The sequence below is a fragment of the Taeniopygia guttata genome, chromosome 3 (genome assembly GCF_048771995.1).
Source record: "Taeniopygia guttata chromosome 3, bTaeGut7.mat, whole genome shotgun sequence".
NCBI classification, from domain to species: domain Eukaryota; kingdom Metazoa; phylum Chordata; class Aves; order Passeriformes; family Estrildidae; genus Taeniopygia; species Taeniopygia guttata.
Window position 1 is genome coordinate 105,863,780 of NC_133027.1, and position 17,149 is coordinate 105,880,928.

The 17,149-nt window shown below is 39.8% G+C and overlaps 1 protein-coding gene across 2 annotated transcripts in view; it reads left to right on the forward strand.

The window, feature by feature from the left end:
- The window catches only part of TGFB2 (transforming growth factor beta 2), a 61,250-nt gene extending 50,432 nt beyond the window's left edge, over nucleotides 1-10,818 (forward strand). Inside the window, exons 3-7 of one of the 2 annotated variants that reach the window (XR_012055326.1) lie at nucleotides 2,590-2,722; nucleotides 2,841-2,951; nucleotides 4,777-4,839; nucleotides 5,405-5,558; nucleotides 7,318-9,432. Coding sequence is in view for 1 of the 2 variants with exons in the window: in XM_004175099.6 (XP_004175147.1) it covers nucleotides 2,590-2,722; nucleotides 2,841-2,951; nucleotides 4,665-4,839; nucleotides 5,405-5,558; nucleotides 7,318-7,476 (732 nt within the window). In the remaining variant the exon portion in view is untranslated. Of the gene's footprint in view, nucleotides 1-2,589; nucleotides 2,723-2,840; nucleotides 2,952-4,664; nucleotides 4,840-5,404; nucleotides 5,559-7,317 lie in introns of both variants that reach the window. The other variant, XM_004175099.6, reaches the window with a different exon arrangement.
- The last annotated feature ends 6,331 nt before the right edge of the window (nucleotides 10,819-17,149 follow it).

The window sequence follows — 17,149 nt, forward strand, 5'->3', positions numbered from 1 at the left end:
CAGATTAATCTGTGGGAGAAAATGGACTCTGAGGATCCAGTTTAGGATTTTATCTTCCATTAGCTTTCCACACTTGGAACAATGTAAAAGAAAAAGAAGGGAAAAGTGAAATGGTGAGGCTAGAAGATCATTCTTGCTTACAAGTACTCAGGTTGTTAAGATCATACATCACCCTAACACTATAAAGATACTTAACCCAAGAGGAGATTGAAGTTAATTTGACTAAGTGTAACACTCTTGTCACTTAACAGCCTTTGCTTAAGAACTGCTAGTGCCTGTTTAACCACGATGTCAGTTGTGGAAATTATCTCATACTTAGTTTGTGACTTTTTACCTCATTCTTTATAATTTTCCTCCTGAACATGCTGTGTAAACAACACGGAGAGAAACTTTACTCTGAGACATTGTAGGTACCATAGGATGGATAATATCCGGATCTTTTAATCCATGGTATCCATCCTGTCCCACAGTGCCATACAGCTCAGAAACATTTTCTTGTCATTCATCTCAACAGTGGGGATGGATTTTCCTTGGACTATTGGGTACATGCAGTGATGATTTCTTGTACTTTTACAAATGCCTTTTATTCCAGGTACACACTTACAGCCCTTGACTCTGTCTTTTGGTAGCAATTGGGATAAAGACTGGAATAAATACATTTATTTTTGATACCAAGGCAGAACTGTGTCTTCAGAATATGTCTAAGACCAATTATAGTTAACATCAGGAGATTGCTTTTGGCACATTACTTACTTTTAGTTCTTACATCACTGCCAAAACTGAGGTATGCAGTTTCTGGAGTCTTTGGAAAGATATGACTGTGCAGAAAGGAAGAGAAATGAGCCAAGTTCTTGTGTCCCATTTGCCTCACACCCCCCACCCCCCAGCCCAAACACATCCTTGCAGAATGACAGCTGCATTACATCCTCAGAAACACTTGACCTGATAAAGACCAAAGGGAAGGCAAAGTTATATTTTTACTTCTCTGGGACTTTCCCAGCATTGATTACTGATTCTCTCATCCCTCTGGCACTTCTGAGCAGTGGTAGTCCCCTTGCTGCTGCCAGACTCTCTGTAAACAGTTGCTCAGACACTTTGTTTGAAAGTTACCTCATAAAAAGGAGTCCCAATGTTCACTGTTGGAGTGCCCTTAGTTTCTACTGGGGAGCTCGGCATCGCCTACCAAGGGCCCTTAGTAATCTTCTGGACTTGAACCAACATCTTCTCGTGGCTTTTTGCTAAATGTGTTGGTCAGAAAGAAGACAAAGAGCTTGTCATGTTGCTGTTCTTTTCATAAGACAAATGTTATTGTAGGAGCCACAATGTTGGCCTATGAAAGATCCAGCACTGCCTTGGAATAAACAGGGGGACTCTACATGCTGACTCCACATGCTGGACAGAATTGGAGCTTTTCAAGCCTGTTTAATTACAAAAAGCCTGATTTTATCGTGATGACATAGTTTCACACCTCTTTTGAAATATTTTTCTTTACATGTATTATGGGCTTTCACCATGATTTTATTACAGCAATGCTTGCTAGATGTCAGGTCGTTCTGGGCTGAGAAAATAGGAGGAAACAATGAGACGTTGTCAGTTACTTATTTGGATATGGACTTGAGTGCTTAAAGAAAGGAAAAACCCAAAGCAAAATATGAAGTCGCACGGCTGGCATGCCAAAAGTTACAAAGTGATGTTATCGTGTGATATCTTGATTGGAGTTGACTTAATGTTGCATGGCATTCCAGCTCCCTGCATCACAAACCTATCAACAGAGTAACAATCAGAAATCCAGAAACCTGTTGGCAGCCAGAAGTCAAATTGTTTTTGTCCTAGAGTTGGGATGAATAATAGCAGGCCGTGCTTGTATATGGGAAGGCACTCGCTGAATTGTTTGCCTGGAATGAGGAGGACTGTGGACACTTGAAAATCTAGTCATGCAGGGCCTGGGTTTCTTTTGTTCATGTAATTTTTACTGCTTGACCACTAGAAGCTTTGCTGAAACATTTGACAAAAATACAAATACAGCCTGTATCAAAGTTTGGATGGAAGCAGCCTCACTTGTCATAAATCTGTGCATGGCCATCTGTTTGGTGTATGATTGGTACCTGAAATCAGAGGGAAGGCTGAAAGCATGAATAAGGCAATACCATAGGTTAGTTAGAGAGGAGCAGTGTAATATCTTCAGTGTATGGACTACATTGTACAGCCTGGACTTTGGCATCTTATGCTCTAGCTATTGTAAGTAGTACTAAAGAAGGTAAAATAGCTTCTTTTGATGATTACTGTGATCTCTTCAGCAGCACTTGTATTAACAGGATAAGTTTTCAGGGCAGTTCTTTCTGTGTGATTTCTCTCCCTAAGGTATGTGATGGTGTGTTTTGCTTGGGAGCCTAAGCTGATTTCATTAGGGTGTTTTTATATTGTTCTCCTTAGAAGATTCTTTCTGGAAATGTGCATGAATTTTCATCTGCGGCATAGAGGTTTCAACTGTAATAGCTTCTTGTGCTATTTTCTAATGTTACTGGTCCATTTAAAAATCAGCCAGGTAGATATTAACCTGTAGGCAATCTTATTTGCTGTTTCTTGCAGGTTTTAAAATCTAAAGAATTATCATCACCAGGACAGCGCTATATCGACAGCAAAGTAGTTAAAACAAGAGCTGAAGGAGAATGGTTGTCTTTTGATGTCACTGAGGCTGTACATGAATGGCTCCATCACAGAGGTGACAAAAAGTGCTCTTTGCCTTCACTCCTGCCCCAGCTGCTCCTCCATTAACTCTGGACTATTTCAGAGTCATTTCATGTGTAAAAACCAACTCCACTCACTTTTATGTTTTGCAGACAGGAATCTTGGATTTAAGATAAGCTTACATTGTCCATGCTGTACCTTTGTGCCTTCCAATAATTACATCATCCCAAATAAAAGTGAGGAGCTTGAAGCAAGATTTGCAGGTAATTAAAGAAAAAAAAAAAAAAACTCCAGCTTTTTAAAATGTTGTGGTATGTACTAATTGAGGACGGGAACAAAAAGCTGTTTCTGCCTCCTAAATGGCATTCAGCTGATTGAAAACTTGCTAATTTGAGAATTGTGATTATCTGCTGGTAGGAAATGCTACTAAAGTTTCAAGGGTAAAACTATATCACCTGAACAATTCTAAAATCACAAGGCATGAAAAAGCTGTTTCATTCCGTGCATGCAGCTTTGGTGTCCTCAAAAGTCTATGTTACAGTTTGCAGCATGCCCACAGGATATACATACAATTTTGGCTTTAGTGAAGATTCTTGTATAGTTTGCCATCCACTATTGGATAGCAATGAGAAAATAGCTCAATATTTAAAAAAAAAATGTTTTGCTCTCCATCCTAATACTCTAATAAGTCAGACTTAGTTGAAAAGATTGGAATGAGTGGGCATTAAAAAGTAAAAATATGTGTAGTGAGAATATATGTGCTCTTTATGGACAGCAGGCAAGGTGATATGGAGTAAATATATCGAGGTTGTATAAGCTCTCTTGTGTTCTTAAGCCATTAAACTTTCAGAAAATTATATTTAATTGACTGTACTACAATTGCCATCCACCAGCACACATGAATCTATAGCTATATTAGAACCAATTTTAACCTAAATTCTATTCGTGAAGTTCTCATTTGTTGAACTGTATCATGATTTGGTTCACTTGTGATCCAAGTATTTGGCTATATTCCTTGTCAAGTATTAAAGTTTTCTAACTGTTGTTTCACTGCATTGGAATTTTTTCCTGTAAGTAAATACATGTACTGTACATATGATTAAAGCCATTGTGTGCATTTAAAAAATGATTAGTATGATGTTTGGTCACTAGAATTGCATATATTAAGAAAAGAATGGTGTATTTTGTTCTGTTTAAATGGTAGTATCTGGTTGGGGAGGGTAATTTTCTAAAGGATCCTAACAAAAGGTATAATGTGACTCCTGTGAAAGGCCAATACCTTGAGTCTCTTGTCTGTGCTATTGCCACAGATGAGAAGCTAGTAAGGCAGTAGTGTTAAAAGAGAATACAGAATGTGAGGCCATAGATTGCCATTTCAAGAAGAAATACTTGAATCAGTGTCTTTTCCATGCCCATGTAAAAGGAAGAGACTAGAGTAACTGATTTTCTGGGGAAAATTAACAGATTTAAATAAAGTGGCAATGAAAGACAGGGCATTTACAAGTATCAGAAAGGAGCGAATGTGATGGAAGAAACAAATGGGATAGAAATAAGAGTGGGAAATGAAGGTGAAGTATCCAGAGCATCTTTAAGTGTGTTAAAAGGTTTAAAAAGATACATAACTGTTAAAAGCTGGGAGTACTGCTCTGACAGAAGTAACAAGAGAATCACTGCTTGGGGCATTCGAACCTAAGACACGCAAGATGCAGTGACTGAAATTACCTTCTCTGTTACTCATTTAAACATTTCTGGTAAATGTACTGAAATGCCATTAAACAGATGTGAATGTGGGAGGGTTGATACAATAGCTAACATGAGAATTGTATCTTAGGCATCTTGGGTTTAAATTTGTCCCCACTTCCTCAGCTGACACCATCATGGCCCAGTTTCTGAGAGATTTTTTTTTAAGAGATGGTTTATTTAATTTGTGAAGAAAAAGCAACACAATGTTTATCACCAAAATGTATTTTTTGAAGGTATTGATGACTACACATATTCCAGTGGTGATGTGAAAGCTTTAAAGTCCAATAGGAAAAAATACAGTGGGAAGACCCCACATCTTCTGCTAATGTTGTTACCCTCCTACAGACTTGAGTCGCAACAGCCCAGTCGGCGGAAGAAGCGTGCTCTAGATGCTGCCTATTGTTTTAGGTAACTATGCCTGCACATCCAGTATTCTTACACAGTCCTACCAGCCTGGGAGGTGTCATGCAGTTGTTTATCATGTTTCTTTGCAGTTGGCATTTATACAGAATGCAGACCCTCATTCTCAGACTCTGTGTGCAGCAGGTCTCTGCCCAGTGGTGTCCAATCCCACAGAGACAGGGGCAGATTGTCGTGACCTTAGACAGCAGAAGCTCAGTTCTATCTGGGATGATTCCTAGATGTATTAGTCCCATAGTTAGAGCCAAATTATTACCTTCACTTTGTTCACCTACTCAGAGTCTCCTCTGTAGGACCTGGAGAAAAACACTTGAGTAGTCCTCCAGGGAAGCCATCAGCTTTGTCTGTGTGAGCATGTCCAAGCATCCTGCAATACCTGTAATTTCAGTTACAGCATAAGCTACTATTGATCTGATTTAGTTGAGAATTTTTGTGATTCAGACCTGCCTGCCTGTAAAGGATCATTCAGGGAGCAAGCAACTGGATTATTTTTATTCACAGTGCTGTCTTTGTGTCACATCTCAGACCAATGTGTTTGTATTTTATTTCCCAGGAATGTGCAGGATAATTGCTGTCTGCGTCCACTTTATATTGACTTCAAGAGGGATCTTGGCTGGAAATGGATTCATGAACCTAAAGGATACCATGCTAATTTCTGTGCAGGAGCCTGCCCATATTTATGGAGCTCAGATACTCAGCACAGCAGAGTAAGTAATGAATTTGCTAATTTTCATCTTTTGTTTTGTAACTGCAGGTTGAGCTATGTTTCTGGGAATGATATCAGCACCATTGTCCAGAGTTAGTCTCAGTAACTAAGGATGATTAAATGTGGCCCTATAGAGGGACTTACACATGGCCTCAAGCTAGTGTTGAAGCAGGAGAAATGCACTGGCCCAGAGATTTATTTTATGTGTTCATTGATACGAGCACGTGGTTGGATTGAATACTTCTTGGGAGTATGTAGCCTTTGGAGGTGGCTTGGAAAAGGCCTTTCAATATAGACGTGAGTGGAAGATGGCACAAGTTTAGTCAGCAAAGACACTGAGGGAGGTACTTTCAGAGTAACAAAAGGGCTGAGTTGTACCACCTGGTCATCACCTACTTTTATGACCTGCTATACTAATAGCTTCTACTTCAAAAGACATATTCTTTCTTATACTTCAAGAATTTATATGGGAAGAAGGGACTTTGTGTATGGGATGTTGAAGAACCGAATGATAGTTGTCTGAGATGGGACTTTTTATTTTAGGGATTAGATGTGATATTTTAGCCAACTGCCTTAGGATGAGTAGTATTCTGCTGTGAAGTGCTAATTTCCTCTCAGCTGTCACTAAGGATGTCTAGACAGTAAATGCAAGAGACAGACATTTGCATCATAGTTGTCATAAAGTAAGAATTTCACCCTCGGGTCCATACTAAGGATGATGTCTCCCCTTTTTCAAGCCTCCCTTAAAATGACAGATCAGTGTCAGCCAGCAGGGAGAACTTGCTGTGTCCAAGGGACAACTTGAGTTCTTTTTGGTTGGTAAAACCATGATACCATGTTCTTCCTGAGCTTACAGACCCCTTTGTGGCTATCACTGTCTGTGACCTTGTACTGTTAGCAATGTCAGCAGGCAGAGGTATAAATAAGGTGAGTATGTTTCTGTGCTGGTGTGGAGTAATGGTGTACACATTTTGGAACTGGACTTGTTTTTAAAGGAAAGAGGAAGAGTAACTGTCATGGTCACAAATATGTGGTTTGGATAATTGCCCAAGGAGCCAGAAGTTGCCTAATAAAGTAGTTAGTGTTGCTGTCCTGAACAGCTCTTCTGTCTCTCTAAGCTGCAAATGTTGTGTGGAAGTTCTAGGAAAAGGTCACTTGGTGTTTGGCTAAGGCATTAATGGCATCCTCAGGAGCACCTATGCATCATCAGTGGCTAACCCTACATACTTCCCTTGCAGAGAATCATGCATAGGAATCCATAGGTGATAACTCCATGCATCTGGCTCTCAGCAGGAGTAACTGCACCTTGAGTCCTGGTGCTTGCAGGGTGGCATTAATGGACTTAATTAGCATAACCAGAGGGTAAAAGGAGTGCCTGTACTCTGAAGAGGTCTCTCTTCTCTTTGGTCACTTGTAAATCCAAAATCTGTAAATAGCAAATGACAACCCGAAGAAACAGATAAAAACCTTTCCATTTCCTCTGTACTCATAAATAGGGTGTGCCTGTTGATTCAAGGGGCAGCACTCTAGAGGCAGACTCCAGGTACATACCTGCTTTGAGGCTTAAGACTGTATGGACAAAATATTAGGAAATTCAAGCATATTGTGATCACTAGATTGAAATGGAAAAGCATAAAAAAACCCTAAAATCGAGGTATCTTCATACCATTTTCAGTGGGCATTCTCTCAGGTGATGCAGAAAACACTTTGCTCATTAGAGGTAGCTGCCTTAATCTCTCTTTTTTGGTTTCTTCTTCTAGGTACTCAGCTTGTATAACACCATAAATCCAGAAGCTTCAGCCTCTCCGTGTTGTGTTTCCCAGGATTTGGAACCTCTCACTATCCTCTACTACATTGGAAAAACACCCAAAATTGAACAGCTTTCCAACATGATTGTAAAGTCTTGCAAGTGCAGCTAAAGGATATCCCTGAAACAGCATGACGTGTGCTTATAAAAAAATAAAGATAACCAAGGGAAAAAAAAAAAAAGAAAGAGAAAGTGAGAAGGAAAGAAAGAAAAATAAAAACCCGGGTTCATCAGTGTTAAAAGAAAAAAAAAGAAGAAAAAAAAAGCGGTACTAGTCTGAACTGTTTGAAAGTTTGTTTTGTTGTTTTGTTTTTTTTTTTTAAACTGGCATCTGAAGCAAAACATTGAAGGCTTTTTCCTACATTTCACCTACACATAGTGTGAGATAGACAAGAAGCAAAGTTAAAGAAAAAAAGAAACCTTTTAAAAAATAAACACTGGAAGAAATTTGTTAGTGTTACTATGTGAAAGGAAAAAAACAGGAAAATCCCATGAAGTGGAGTTGCTGTATCTGTCCCGTGCCTTACTTGATCTCTGTATTGTTATGCAATAGGCATCCTACCCATTCCTCTTAGCTATAGAGTTAACAGTGCATTATTTATTTGTGTATAAAAACTATCAAATGAACATTTCTGTATCACCATTGGAAAAATGAAAACCAGCCAATGTGGACAAAGTGGAGACCAAATAAGCTGCCAGAAATACATATAAAGCCTAAAGGAACACACGCTCAAAAGAATCAGAAAATTCATGGTTAGTTTAGTTGAATTAAAATAGAAATCAGTTATTACATTACTGACAAACTCTGCCTTTAAAATACCTTATTTTTCATGCCAGCTGCCTAGAGAGACTTCTTGTAAGGTCTCAAACCCTTGTTTTAAATACTGAATAATTTACTAATAAAGGACACTCTGTTTCAGTCTCAAAGACAAGTCTATAAGATTTTTTTTTTTACTGTAAATGATTTAAAATGTCAGTTTAGTAAACCAGTGAAATATTTAACATGTACTGGTCTAATCTTCAGACCTTAATATGTTGCTGTATAGCTATGCTATGGGAATTTTTTTTGTTCTTTTGGTATATGTAACCATACCTAGAGTATTACAATAGGTGGGTAGTAAAAGCCAGCTTAATTGGAAACATATCTGTAGATCTCTATTTGTAAACTATTAAAAAATTACGTACTTTATGTGTAATGTGTAAATTTTCACCATATTTTTGTACTCTGTAATACTGTCAGCTCTCATGACTTTGAATTTGAATTTGGGGCTCTTTTTGATCACTCAGAATCATGTGTTTCCCTCTAGCTGGCCAGTATGAGTAGAGTCCCTATATTTTGACTTGCACTACAAATACATGTTTTATAATAATTGCTATACATGTGCTTTGTATATTGTTCATCATTATGACATAAGCTACCTGACTCCATTTGTTTTTCTGTTTTATAAAAAAGGATGGATTAAAGCAATCTCCCCCCCTGCTCCTCCCCTCCTTCTCCAGCTGTCCCCGTTCATAACGCTTGCGTCGCGATGCGGTTCTCATTTCTGGGCCTTCCCATTTTCCCATTTTCTTTAGGCTGTAGTAGACATTCAAACAGATGGGCAGGGAGTGAGGTGTGGAGAGGAGAGATGTCCCTTGCAGAGAATGACATCCACCACTGTGCAGGAGCTGTAGGGAGCGACTGTGGTGGCCATGCCCCGCGCGCGGCGGCAGCGGAGCGCACTCGGATGCGTCTGCCCGGCACACGGGAACTCGGTTCCTCTGTGGGGCTGCTCCTGCTGCAGGTAACAGAGGTTTGCCTTTGACTTCTGCAGTGGCACAGCAGGGCCCTTTAGGCTGTTGGGGTATATGTAAGGATTGGCAGGACCAGACCCTTGATTTTTGCAAGTTTACCATTTTTTTTTCTCAATTGAGTTCACGCTAAAGCTTCTTTTGAAAAACCGAGAAAGGAACATGAAGGTTCCTAGGGTTTTGTTGTTTTCATATTGTAGAGGGAGTGAAAAAAGAAACCACATCGCATGCTTCATTTAAAAAAAATAAAACCCAACCTAAATAAGAACAAAAAGAATTCTGAAGAAAGCACAATCATTTAATTTCATGTGATGAATGCTTCTGCAGAGCAAAGCTGGAAACCTGCAGTGCAAGCATTCTACTTGGATGAGAGGGACATTTTCTGTCATTGTCCTGAGCAGTGTTGGGAGGACACTTCTGAGCTTGGTATTGTCAGTTCCAGTTTTAGGAAGTGCAGTTTCTTTGGTTTCAGCAGAATACTGGTGCAAAACTGAGGTGCCATGGTGGCTTGCACAGGCTGTTCCTCAGGACCTCTGTGGAGCCTGTGCTCATTGTCTAGATGGGAACATAGCCCCAGAGATGATGTAATCCCACCCACTGCCTCAGGAGGAGAAGGTATGTTAGACTTCTGATTCAGTGAGCTGAGGTGAACAGGTGAAGAATCTGTCCTGCTAACACTTGCTTGAGCCAGACTGAACTCCAGTGAGAAGATGCACTGAACTCAGTGAAACTCCTCAGGGTAATACATACTCTGGATTTTGCTGTATAACAACAGCAGAATTAGTTTTATCAGGTTCAGTATGAGAACTGTATTTTTGTTGGACAGGAGAGAAGACAAGGGTGAGCACATTTGACAAAACTTAAAAAATATTTTTGCAGTTCTCTGATACAGGAATGCAGCTTTCAAACCAGTTTTGAAAAAGTGGGGTGGGAGATAGCATAGTTGTCCAACTATACTCACTGTGTGCTAGATGCAGCTGAAAATTTGGATTTGGAGTTTTTCTCTAAGCATAGAACACTATTTCTGTAAGTCATTGCCCTAAAATAGATTTTTAAAAAAATTTCTAGTGTTCCTCAAAATGCACTGATAATATTTGAAATTCTCTATTTTAAAGCTCCTACAATTAATTTTTTTCTTGTTCATTAAGCATGTATTTCCCTTTAATTACCAAGGGTGTTAGGCCTGATCCTACAATATGCAGAACGCATGGGTGAAATTCCCCTTTGCAGAGTGGGGTAACCTGAATCCTTAGCATCTCTCAGGTCTGATGTAAATACCCCTCAAATGATCTTCACATGGGTCTGCAACAGCTCAAGGACTTTCTGCTATGGGGCTTTATTTTGGCGAGGTGATTGCCACTTCCTGAGCAAAGTCCCTGAGAACTGGTGGGAAATGTTCAGCATCTGGAAAGATCAGACCCAAGGGGCTGACTGGGGCTGAGGGGGATCATAGCACTTAGCTGGGTGGGGGTAGGACAGCACTTCTGATGTGTTTAGCATCAATACAACTGTGTGGTTGGCATGGTTTAAAGGCAAAAAAAAAAAAAAAAAGGAACTTAAAGGACAGCTGTGTTGTACTTTGGTGATTGATTACTCTGTATTTTAACACATTGTATGTCTGTTTTTGTGGTGCTCTAGTGGTAAATAAATTATTTCAATTATATGCTGGTGTTGCTTTCGTATGGCAGTATTCTTCTGGTGCAGGCAACTCCTCAACTCTGGAATGTTAAATCCCTGCAAAGTCTGATTCGGTGTGGGATTTTGGCATGTGTGACCTTGTGGTCCACTGCAGGCTGAGGTGAAGAACATCCATCCAGGATGAGGGTGGATATATCTGCTCTGGGGGTTGCTCTCCCCTCAGCCACTGTAGTGGATGTCGTGGTCTGTAGGCTGCTGCTCCATTATATCAGTTTACCAGGAGCAGCCATATGGCACATGGAAGTGTTTTTTTGGCATAAAATAGGATTCTCTAGTTTGTTGTCTATTTCCATGCACTCTGCAATATGCAATTGCATTATCTAAGCAAATAAGAATTACGGAGCCTGGAACTGCAGCTTTTCTTTATCAGGCTCTAGTCAAATAAATAAAACTGATGGGAGGAAGGACTTCAGGATTGAATCATTGCTTTTAAAGTTGATGGAACTATATATGAAAATTCTTCCAGACCAGGGACTGATGAGGAGACCAGGGACTGCTCTTCCTGGTGCCTTCTCTGGCATCTAAGGAGTGCATAGCATTTCTTGGCTTGTATGAAAGAGCATGTTTATGCCAGATTGTTTAGGGTTATCGTGATAAATTATAACAAATGGACTCTGTGGTCTGTCAATATGTTTAAGAATGCAGCTTGGGATGAGCATTAAAAACAATTGTAGGGGCAATTCCACCATGGTTATGCTCCAGCCTTAATTGATTTCAGTGAGTTTATACAGGCATAAAACTGTAGCCCTTCAAAATGTTCCAGATGCCAATTTTTATTGTCTATTTTTAGCTACCCAGCTATGTGCTTTGACATGAATGTAATCTGCCAGCCTCATTCTTGCCCAAAGAAGCCCTCACATTGCCTTGAGGTGAAAATACCTTGCAGCCCTGTCCTGCTGTATTTGTGAAGTCAGTGAAGAACAGGAAGGTTTGAGGAGAAGTGCAGATTGGAAATTATAGGTGAGAAAGTGGTCACAGTGCCTGTAACTAAAGAGGAACAGAGTGGAGGGAACAATGTGTGCTAAAAGAGATTTTACAGTATGGGGTTCAAAAGATGGAAGATCTGTCATGATAATGAGATTTATACAGAGTATTTTGATGCTGGGCTTGTCTTCATTTTGTTAACACAGCCTCTCCAGACTGTATCAGTGAAGCCCTTACTGTGCTTGAATCAAATTGTGGTTAATAAATGTGGAATATTCAATATAGGAAAAAACCCAAACCATGTAAATGTCTTGAAAACTGTTTTTTAGGCCAAAATCTGCCTCTTAGTTCAGACAGAACAGATTCTATGAGGAGCCATGAGTTCTGGAAGAAAATAAACCAAGAGGTTATGTAATTATATGTGGTTATAAAGTAGATGTGAAGTAATGTAGTTGGCTTGTCAGTGGGTATGGGTGTAACAGTAATTTCTTCATCTGTATAAAAATAAAATTAAATGGAACAGAAAGCTGATGAGAACTTCCAATCAAATTTGATATGCTCATTTAATGAAGTAACCTGCTGGAATCTAATACAGAACCCTGGGGTATAAACCTTTCTTCAACCATATGGTGGTCCAAGAAACAAATATTTTCTATAAATGGGGTGTTTTAGTGCCAAGCCAAGATGATGGCAGAAGGAAGGGTCAGTGATTATTGATCTTTGGGTCTCAGCACTGTTTGCACATCCTAGAGGCGGGTCCTGATTTAATGATTTGCTACAAGAAAAGGAACAAGATAAAAATGGCAAAGGGGACCAGAGTCTCTTCCTGTTCAACAAAGTACACCATGAGCTCTCACATACCGTTTGATCCAGCTAATTAGAGATCGAGGCAACCCAAACATTAACATTTGATCAAAAATTGATTGGCTGGGACTGTGAGGAAGGGTTCAAACCTGAATCACTTTTATGAAATTCCATTAGGTCCAATCTCTGCAACTGGTTTGATACCAAGCCTTAACCGCCAAAGTTGTTGCTGGGGTGTGTGAAGCTTTGAGTTTAATATGCCTGAAGTTCTTGCACTTGAGCTACTCTGAGTGTGCCAGATGCAAGTCTCACAGCTCAGTTGTCTCTTTTTTTCTCCCAGGATCAAAGGCACATAAATATAATTGCCACTCATAGGAATGACAGCTGGAAACAGTCAAGACATCCCTATGCATCAAGGTGTTTCCCAGAGAGCTGAGAGTGCTGCAGGTCACCTCATTCTTCAGTGGTTTAAAGACCAGCACTGTGGGACCATGAGATGGGTTTTGCCATCTGATGGAACCCACATGAAATGAATTGATGGCTTCATCCCAGTTCCTAGTGTAAACTTGTTGGCAGTCTCCAAGGATATGCAGACTAATTTCATCCATCAAAAGCAGAAAATATCTTTATCCAGAAAAAAATGTCTTTTTTTTTTTTTTTTCCTTTGGAAAAATGTAAATACAAGACAAAATATGCAGCAGTTCATGGGCAAGTTATGCATTCCTCTGCAGTGTGTAACCTGTTCTCAAAGAGGTGGTCTGGATCAATTTGCGAACAGTTGGGAGGGAAAGTTGCATTTGGAGATACTCTGAAATACATTATTTCTTCTGCTTCTTCTATGAAACCCCCTGTTATCAGAAGACACACATACACACACACACACAAAAAAAAAAAAAAAAAAAAAAAAAAAAAAACAGAAGATACCTAGCTATGATGTATAACACTGAAGGTAAATCACTGCAGATCCTGAGTGTCAGATACAGCTAGCTGATGTTCACAAGCTTGGGTCACAGAAAGAGGAGCAGGAAAGATGAACACAACAGAAGGTTTTTGTCAGCAAAAGTATAGGCCCTACATAACACCACAGGAAAACTGGACTAGTTTTTGTTGTACTTTTTGCTTTGGACTGCTTCCATAGCACAACGGGCCATTCCCATTTCTCATGCTTTAAGAAAAGGGGTATCTTTAGGGAGGTAGGAATTTCCCTAGGAATAACTGGAAGTCACTGGTACATTTTGAGATCATTAGCAGTCAGGAGACAATTTAAATGAGATGTTAACAAAACCTTAATTAACTTTTCCTGTAGCTAAGCACCCCTTGCTGTTCTCCTGGCCTCTATCTCTTATTTTAGTGTTAAAAGTTCCTCCACTGCTTTGCGGTAACAGATGGTGTCTATCAAATAGTCAAAATCTCAGCAAGTATCCCAAGGACTGAGAGGAGATCTCAAGCATTAAACCCCCAGGTTTCTCTGGTTTCTGATCCCTTAAAGCAGTGCTGTAGCACACCAGATGATCTGCAGGCTGTGCACAAATCAGGACCTCAAATGCACTCTCAACAGTGGACTATCCATGTAAATGCAAAAATATTCTGTTTTGATCTCCACAAGATACTCATAGACTCATTCAAACAACTCTCTCACTGGTCAGGCCTCCTCTCCCGCTGTAAGTACTGTGAGCAATGTAGGAGGAATCCATGACTCTCACCCATGCCAGGGGAAATTTATCCTCCGATAAATATGTATATGCAAAAATATGTGTCATGGCTTGCAGAGAGGAAAATCCCATTGTCCTGGTTTTTAGCTTGAGAAAATTTCTTCTCAGTAGCTGTTAAAGTGCTGTGTTTTGGGTTCAGAATGAGAATGGTGTTGATAACTCACTGATGCTCTGGGCTTTTTGCTAAGTCGTGTTTATCCTGGGGAAAGGATGATTTTTCCCCTTGTCTCATGCTCTTCCAGTGAGGAAGTGTGCAAACGAAACTAGGAGGGGTCATAGCTAGGACAGGTGACCTGAACTGACCAAAGTGGTATTCCACACCACAGAAAATCACTCCCAGTATATAAACTGGGGGGAGTTACCTTGAAGGGCCAGTCTGGGTTCAGGAAGGGGCTCTGGCATTGGTCAGCAGATAGTGAACAATTGTATTGTGCATTACTTGTTTTTTCACTTTTATTGCCAGTAATATTATTTGCCATTATTATTGCATTTTACTTTATTTTCAATCATTAAACTTATCTCAGCATAGAGGTGTCACTTGGATTCTCCTCCCCATTCCATGGGGGTGAGGGGTGTTGAGTGAGCAGTTTTATGGTGCCTAATCTCCAGCTGGGTTTAAGCCCAGGGCACTCTTGTGAGAAAGAATATGCATAGTGAAAAAGGGAATAATCAAGTCATGTTTGATCCATTTCTGTGGATACATAGATTAAAGTAGTGCATATAAATTTAAAAACCTCTTTAAAATTTACATTGGGCTGCAATGTTTATTTTTTTTTTTCTGTATTCATAAGCCACTCCCTCTATTTACTAAGTAACTTTGCACTTTCTGGACAACTTCACTACATGTATTCTTAGCAGTCCTGCTGTATGGCCCCAGGGAGGAAAAAAGGAAATTTCGGAGACTGATTCTCTTTTGGGTTACTCCACAATAACAGTTTGGGTTTGTAACTTGCGTTGCTGGACGCAGGAAATTACTTTTAGAGGCAACAGGGTTGAACTGACTGGTCTGATTCCCAGCTCTCTTACTTCAGCTTTACTACAGCACAACTATTGCACCAGGCTTTAAAGTAATTTGTCTAAGAATAGTCAGGCTCAGTTTGCTATTTTACTAGAGCCTTCACACAAAGCATATGTGTTTGTGAAGTGTTTGAACACTGATTGACACAGTAGCCTGCAAGAAGGCATTTCTATTGCACATTTGAGTTATACTTGAAATCTAGAAATATGATGAACATGGCAGTATTCTGGAGAAGGAAATTGTTCTTATTATAATTTAAATTGGTATATTTTGCAAGGTGTTGCTTCCATTTTTCTCTCATCCAGCAGCATTGAAAATAACATTCTCTAATGCTAGAATCAATTCATGTGCTGTATTTATTGCATGGGTGTAATATGTAACTATTGCCTGGGGAAAACTATCCCTTTTTGTTGCTTATAGTGCTCTCAAAGAGTTTTCAGTCTGACCTTTTGGTATTGGAATCCAGCCCAGAGATAAATTTGTCTACTCAGTTTTATCAGGCTTTGCTGAAATATCTTTGACTTCTGAGAGTAACAGGTAAGTGTATTTGCCTTACACTTTTCAATCATGCACAGCTCAGCTTGAGAGCAGAATTCAATCATTTGCACTCTAGTTTGTTGGGGTCACAGTCAGATGAGTATATCAGCCTTCATTTCAAACATGAAAGCAGATTTCCAGTGTTCCTGGCTGTAAAGAAAAAGCATGAAACCACGAGCTGTGTCGAATTAACACAGCAATATCTACTTGAGTCTGCAGAATTACCAAAGCAGACCATAGAGTGAAGCTTTGTTCTTTGTAGCTTTTCAATGGAGAATATGCTCTTTTCAGAGGAAAGGCTTTCCCCCCATGCCTCTGGCATACAGCAACAACATCTCAAAAGTGAAACAATTGTCATCTTTTTTCTTTGGAATTTAAGAATGAAAACATTAGGATTTCAGGTTCTTGTTGTGGGAAAAAAAAAAAAAAAGAGGAAAAAGAAATAGCTAATCATCTAAACTCTTTTCAGCCTCGACAATAATCTTCCCAGAAAAAAAAAATATTGAAGCATGAACAGGTCCACCTGCATAAGTGAGAAGCCTCTCTGGGAAGAGCCCTGCCCCTTCCTATCTGTATTAAGAGGGCAAACACCTCAGTGCCAACACTCTCCACCAGCTAATGGAAAGGGATGACAGACGCCTCTTAAAACTGCTTTTAGCTGCACTTCTCGCTAGCAATCAGGCCTTTATTCACTGCTGAGCAGTGGCAACTTGACAAGAGAATAAAGCTGTAATGGCCCTTAGAAATAAGGTAGATGCAGAAGACGAACTGTGTTCAGACACATCTTGGTGTTCAACCTCTGTCTGACCTAAGAGGAAATGTAAGTGTGAAGGAATCTCATGCAGCAGAAAAGTGACCACAAAGAACAGGAATCATACCCTGCATCTCCAGAGACAAACAGGCAGAAGGAGAAGGTTTTTTACCAAAGACCTGCTTAGGAAAGTGCGAGAGCAGTGACTCTCTCAAGGCACTACAAAAGATGATGACACATCCCCAGGCTGGCCAGGCACTGCGTGGGAGTAGCTTCATCACAGTCTAGTTTCAGCTTCCTCATGCACTTGGGCTGTTCGGTGGTATGTGTCTGTCTCTGAATTTTATTTATTCCTTTGAAATCTTTTCAAGGTAATCTGCCACAGAATGTGTTTGTATAAAGGGATGAAAGTAGCAAATGTCCACATGAAAAATAAAGGTTAATCAGATGCTTCCTATGTGAATCATCATTACACCCATACTTCCTGCTGGGATAATTAGGGAATTTGTTTAGAACACTGTGCTTCTTTTGATTTATTCCAAATCTGTAG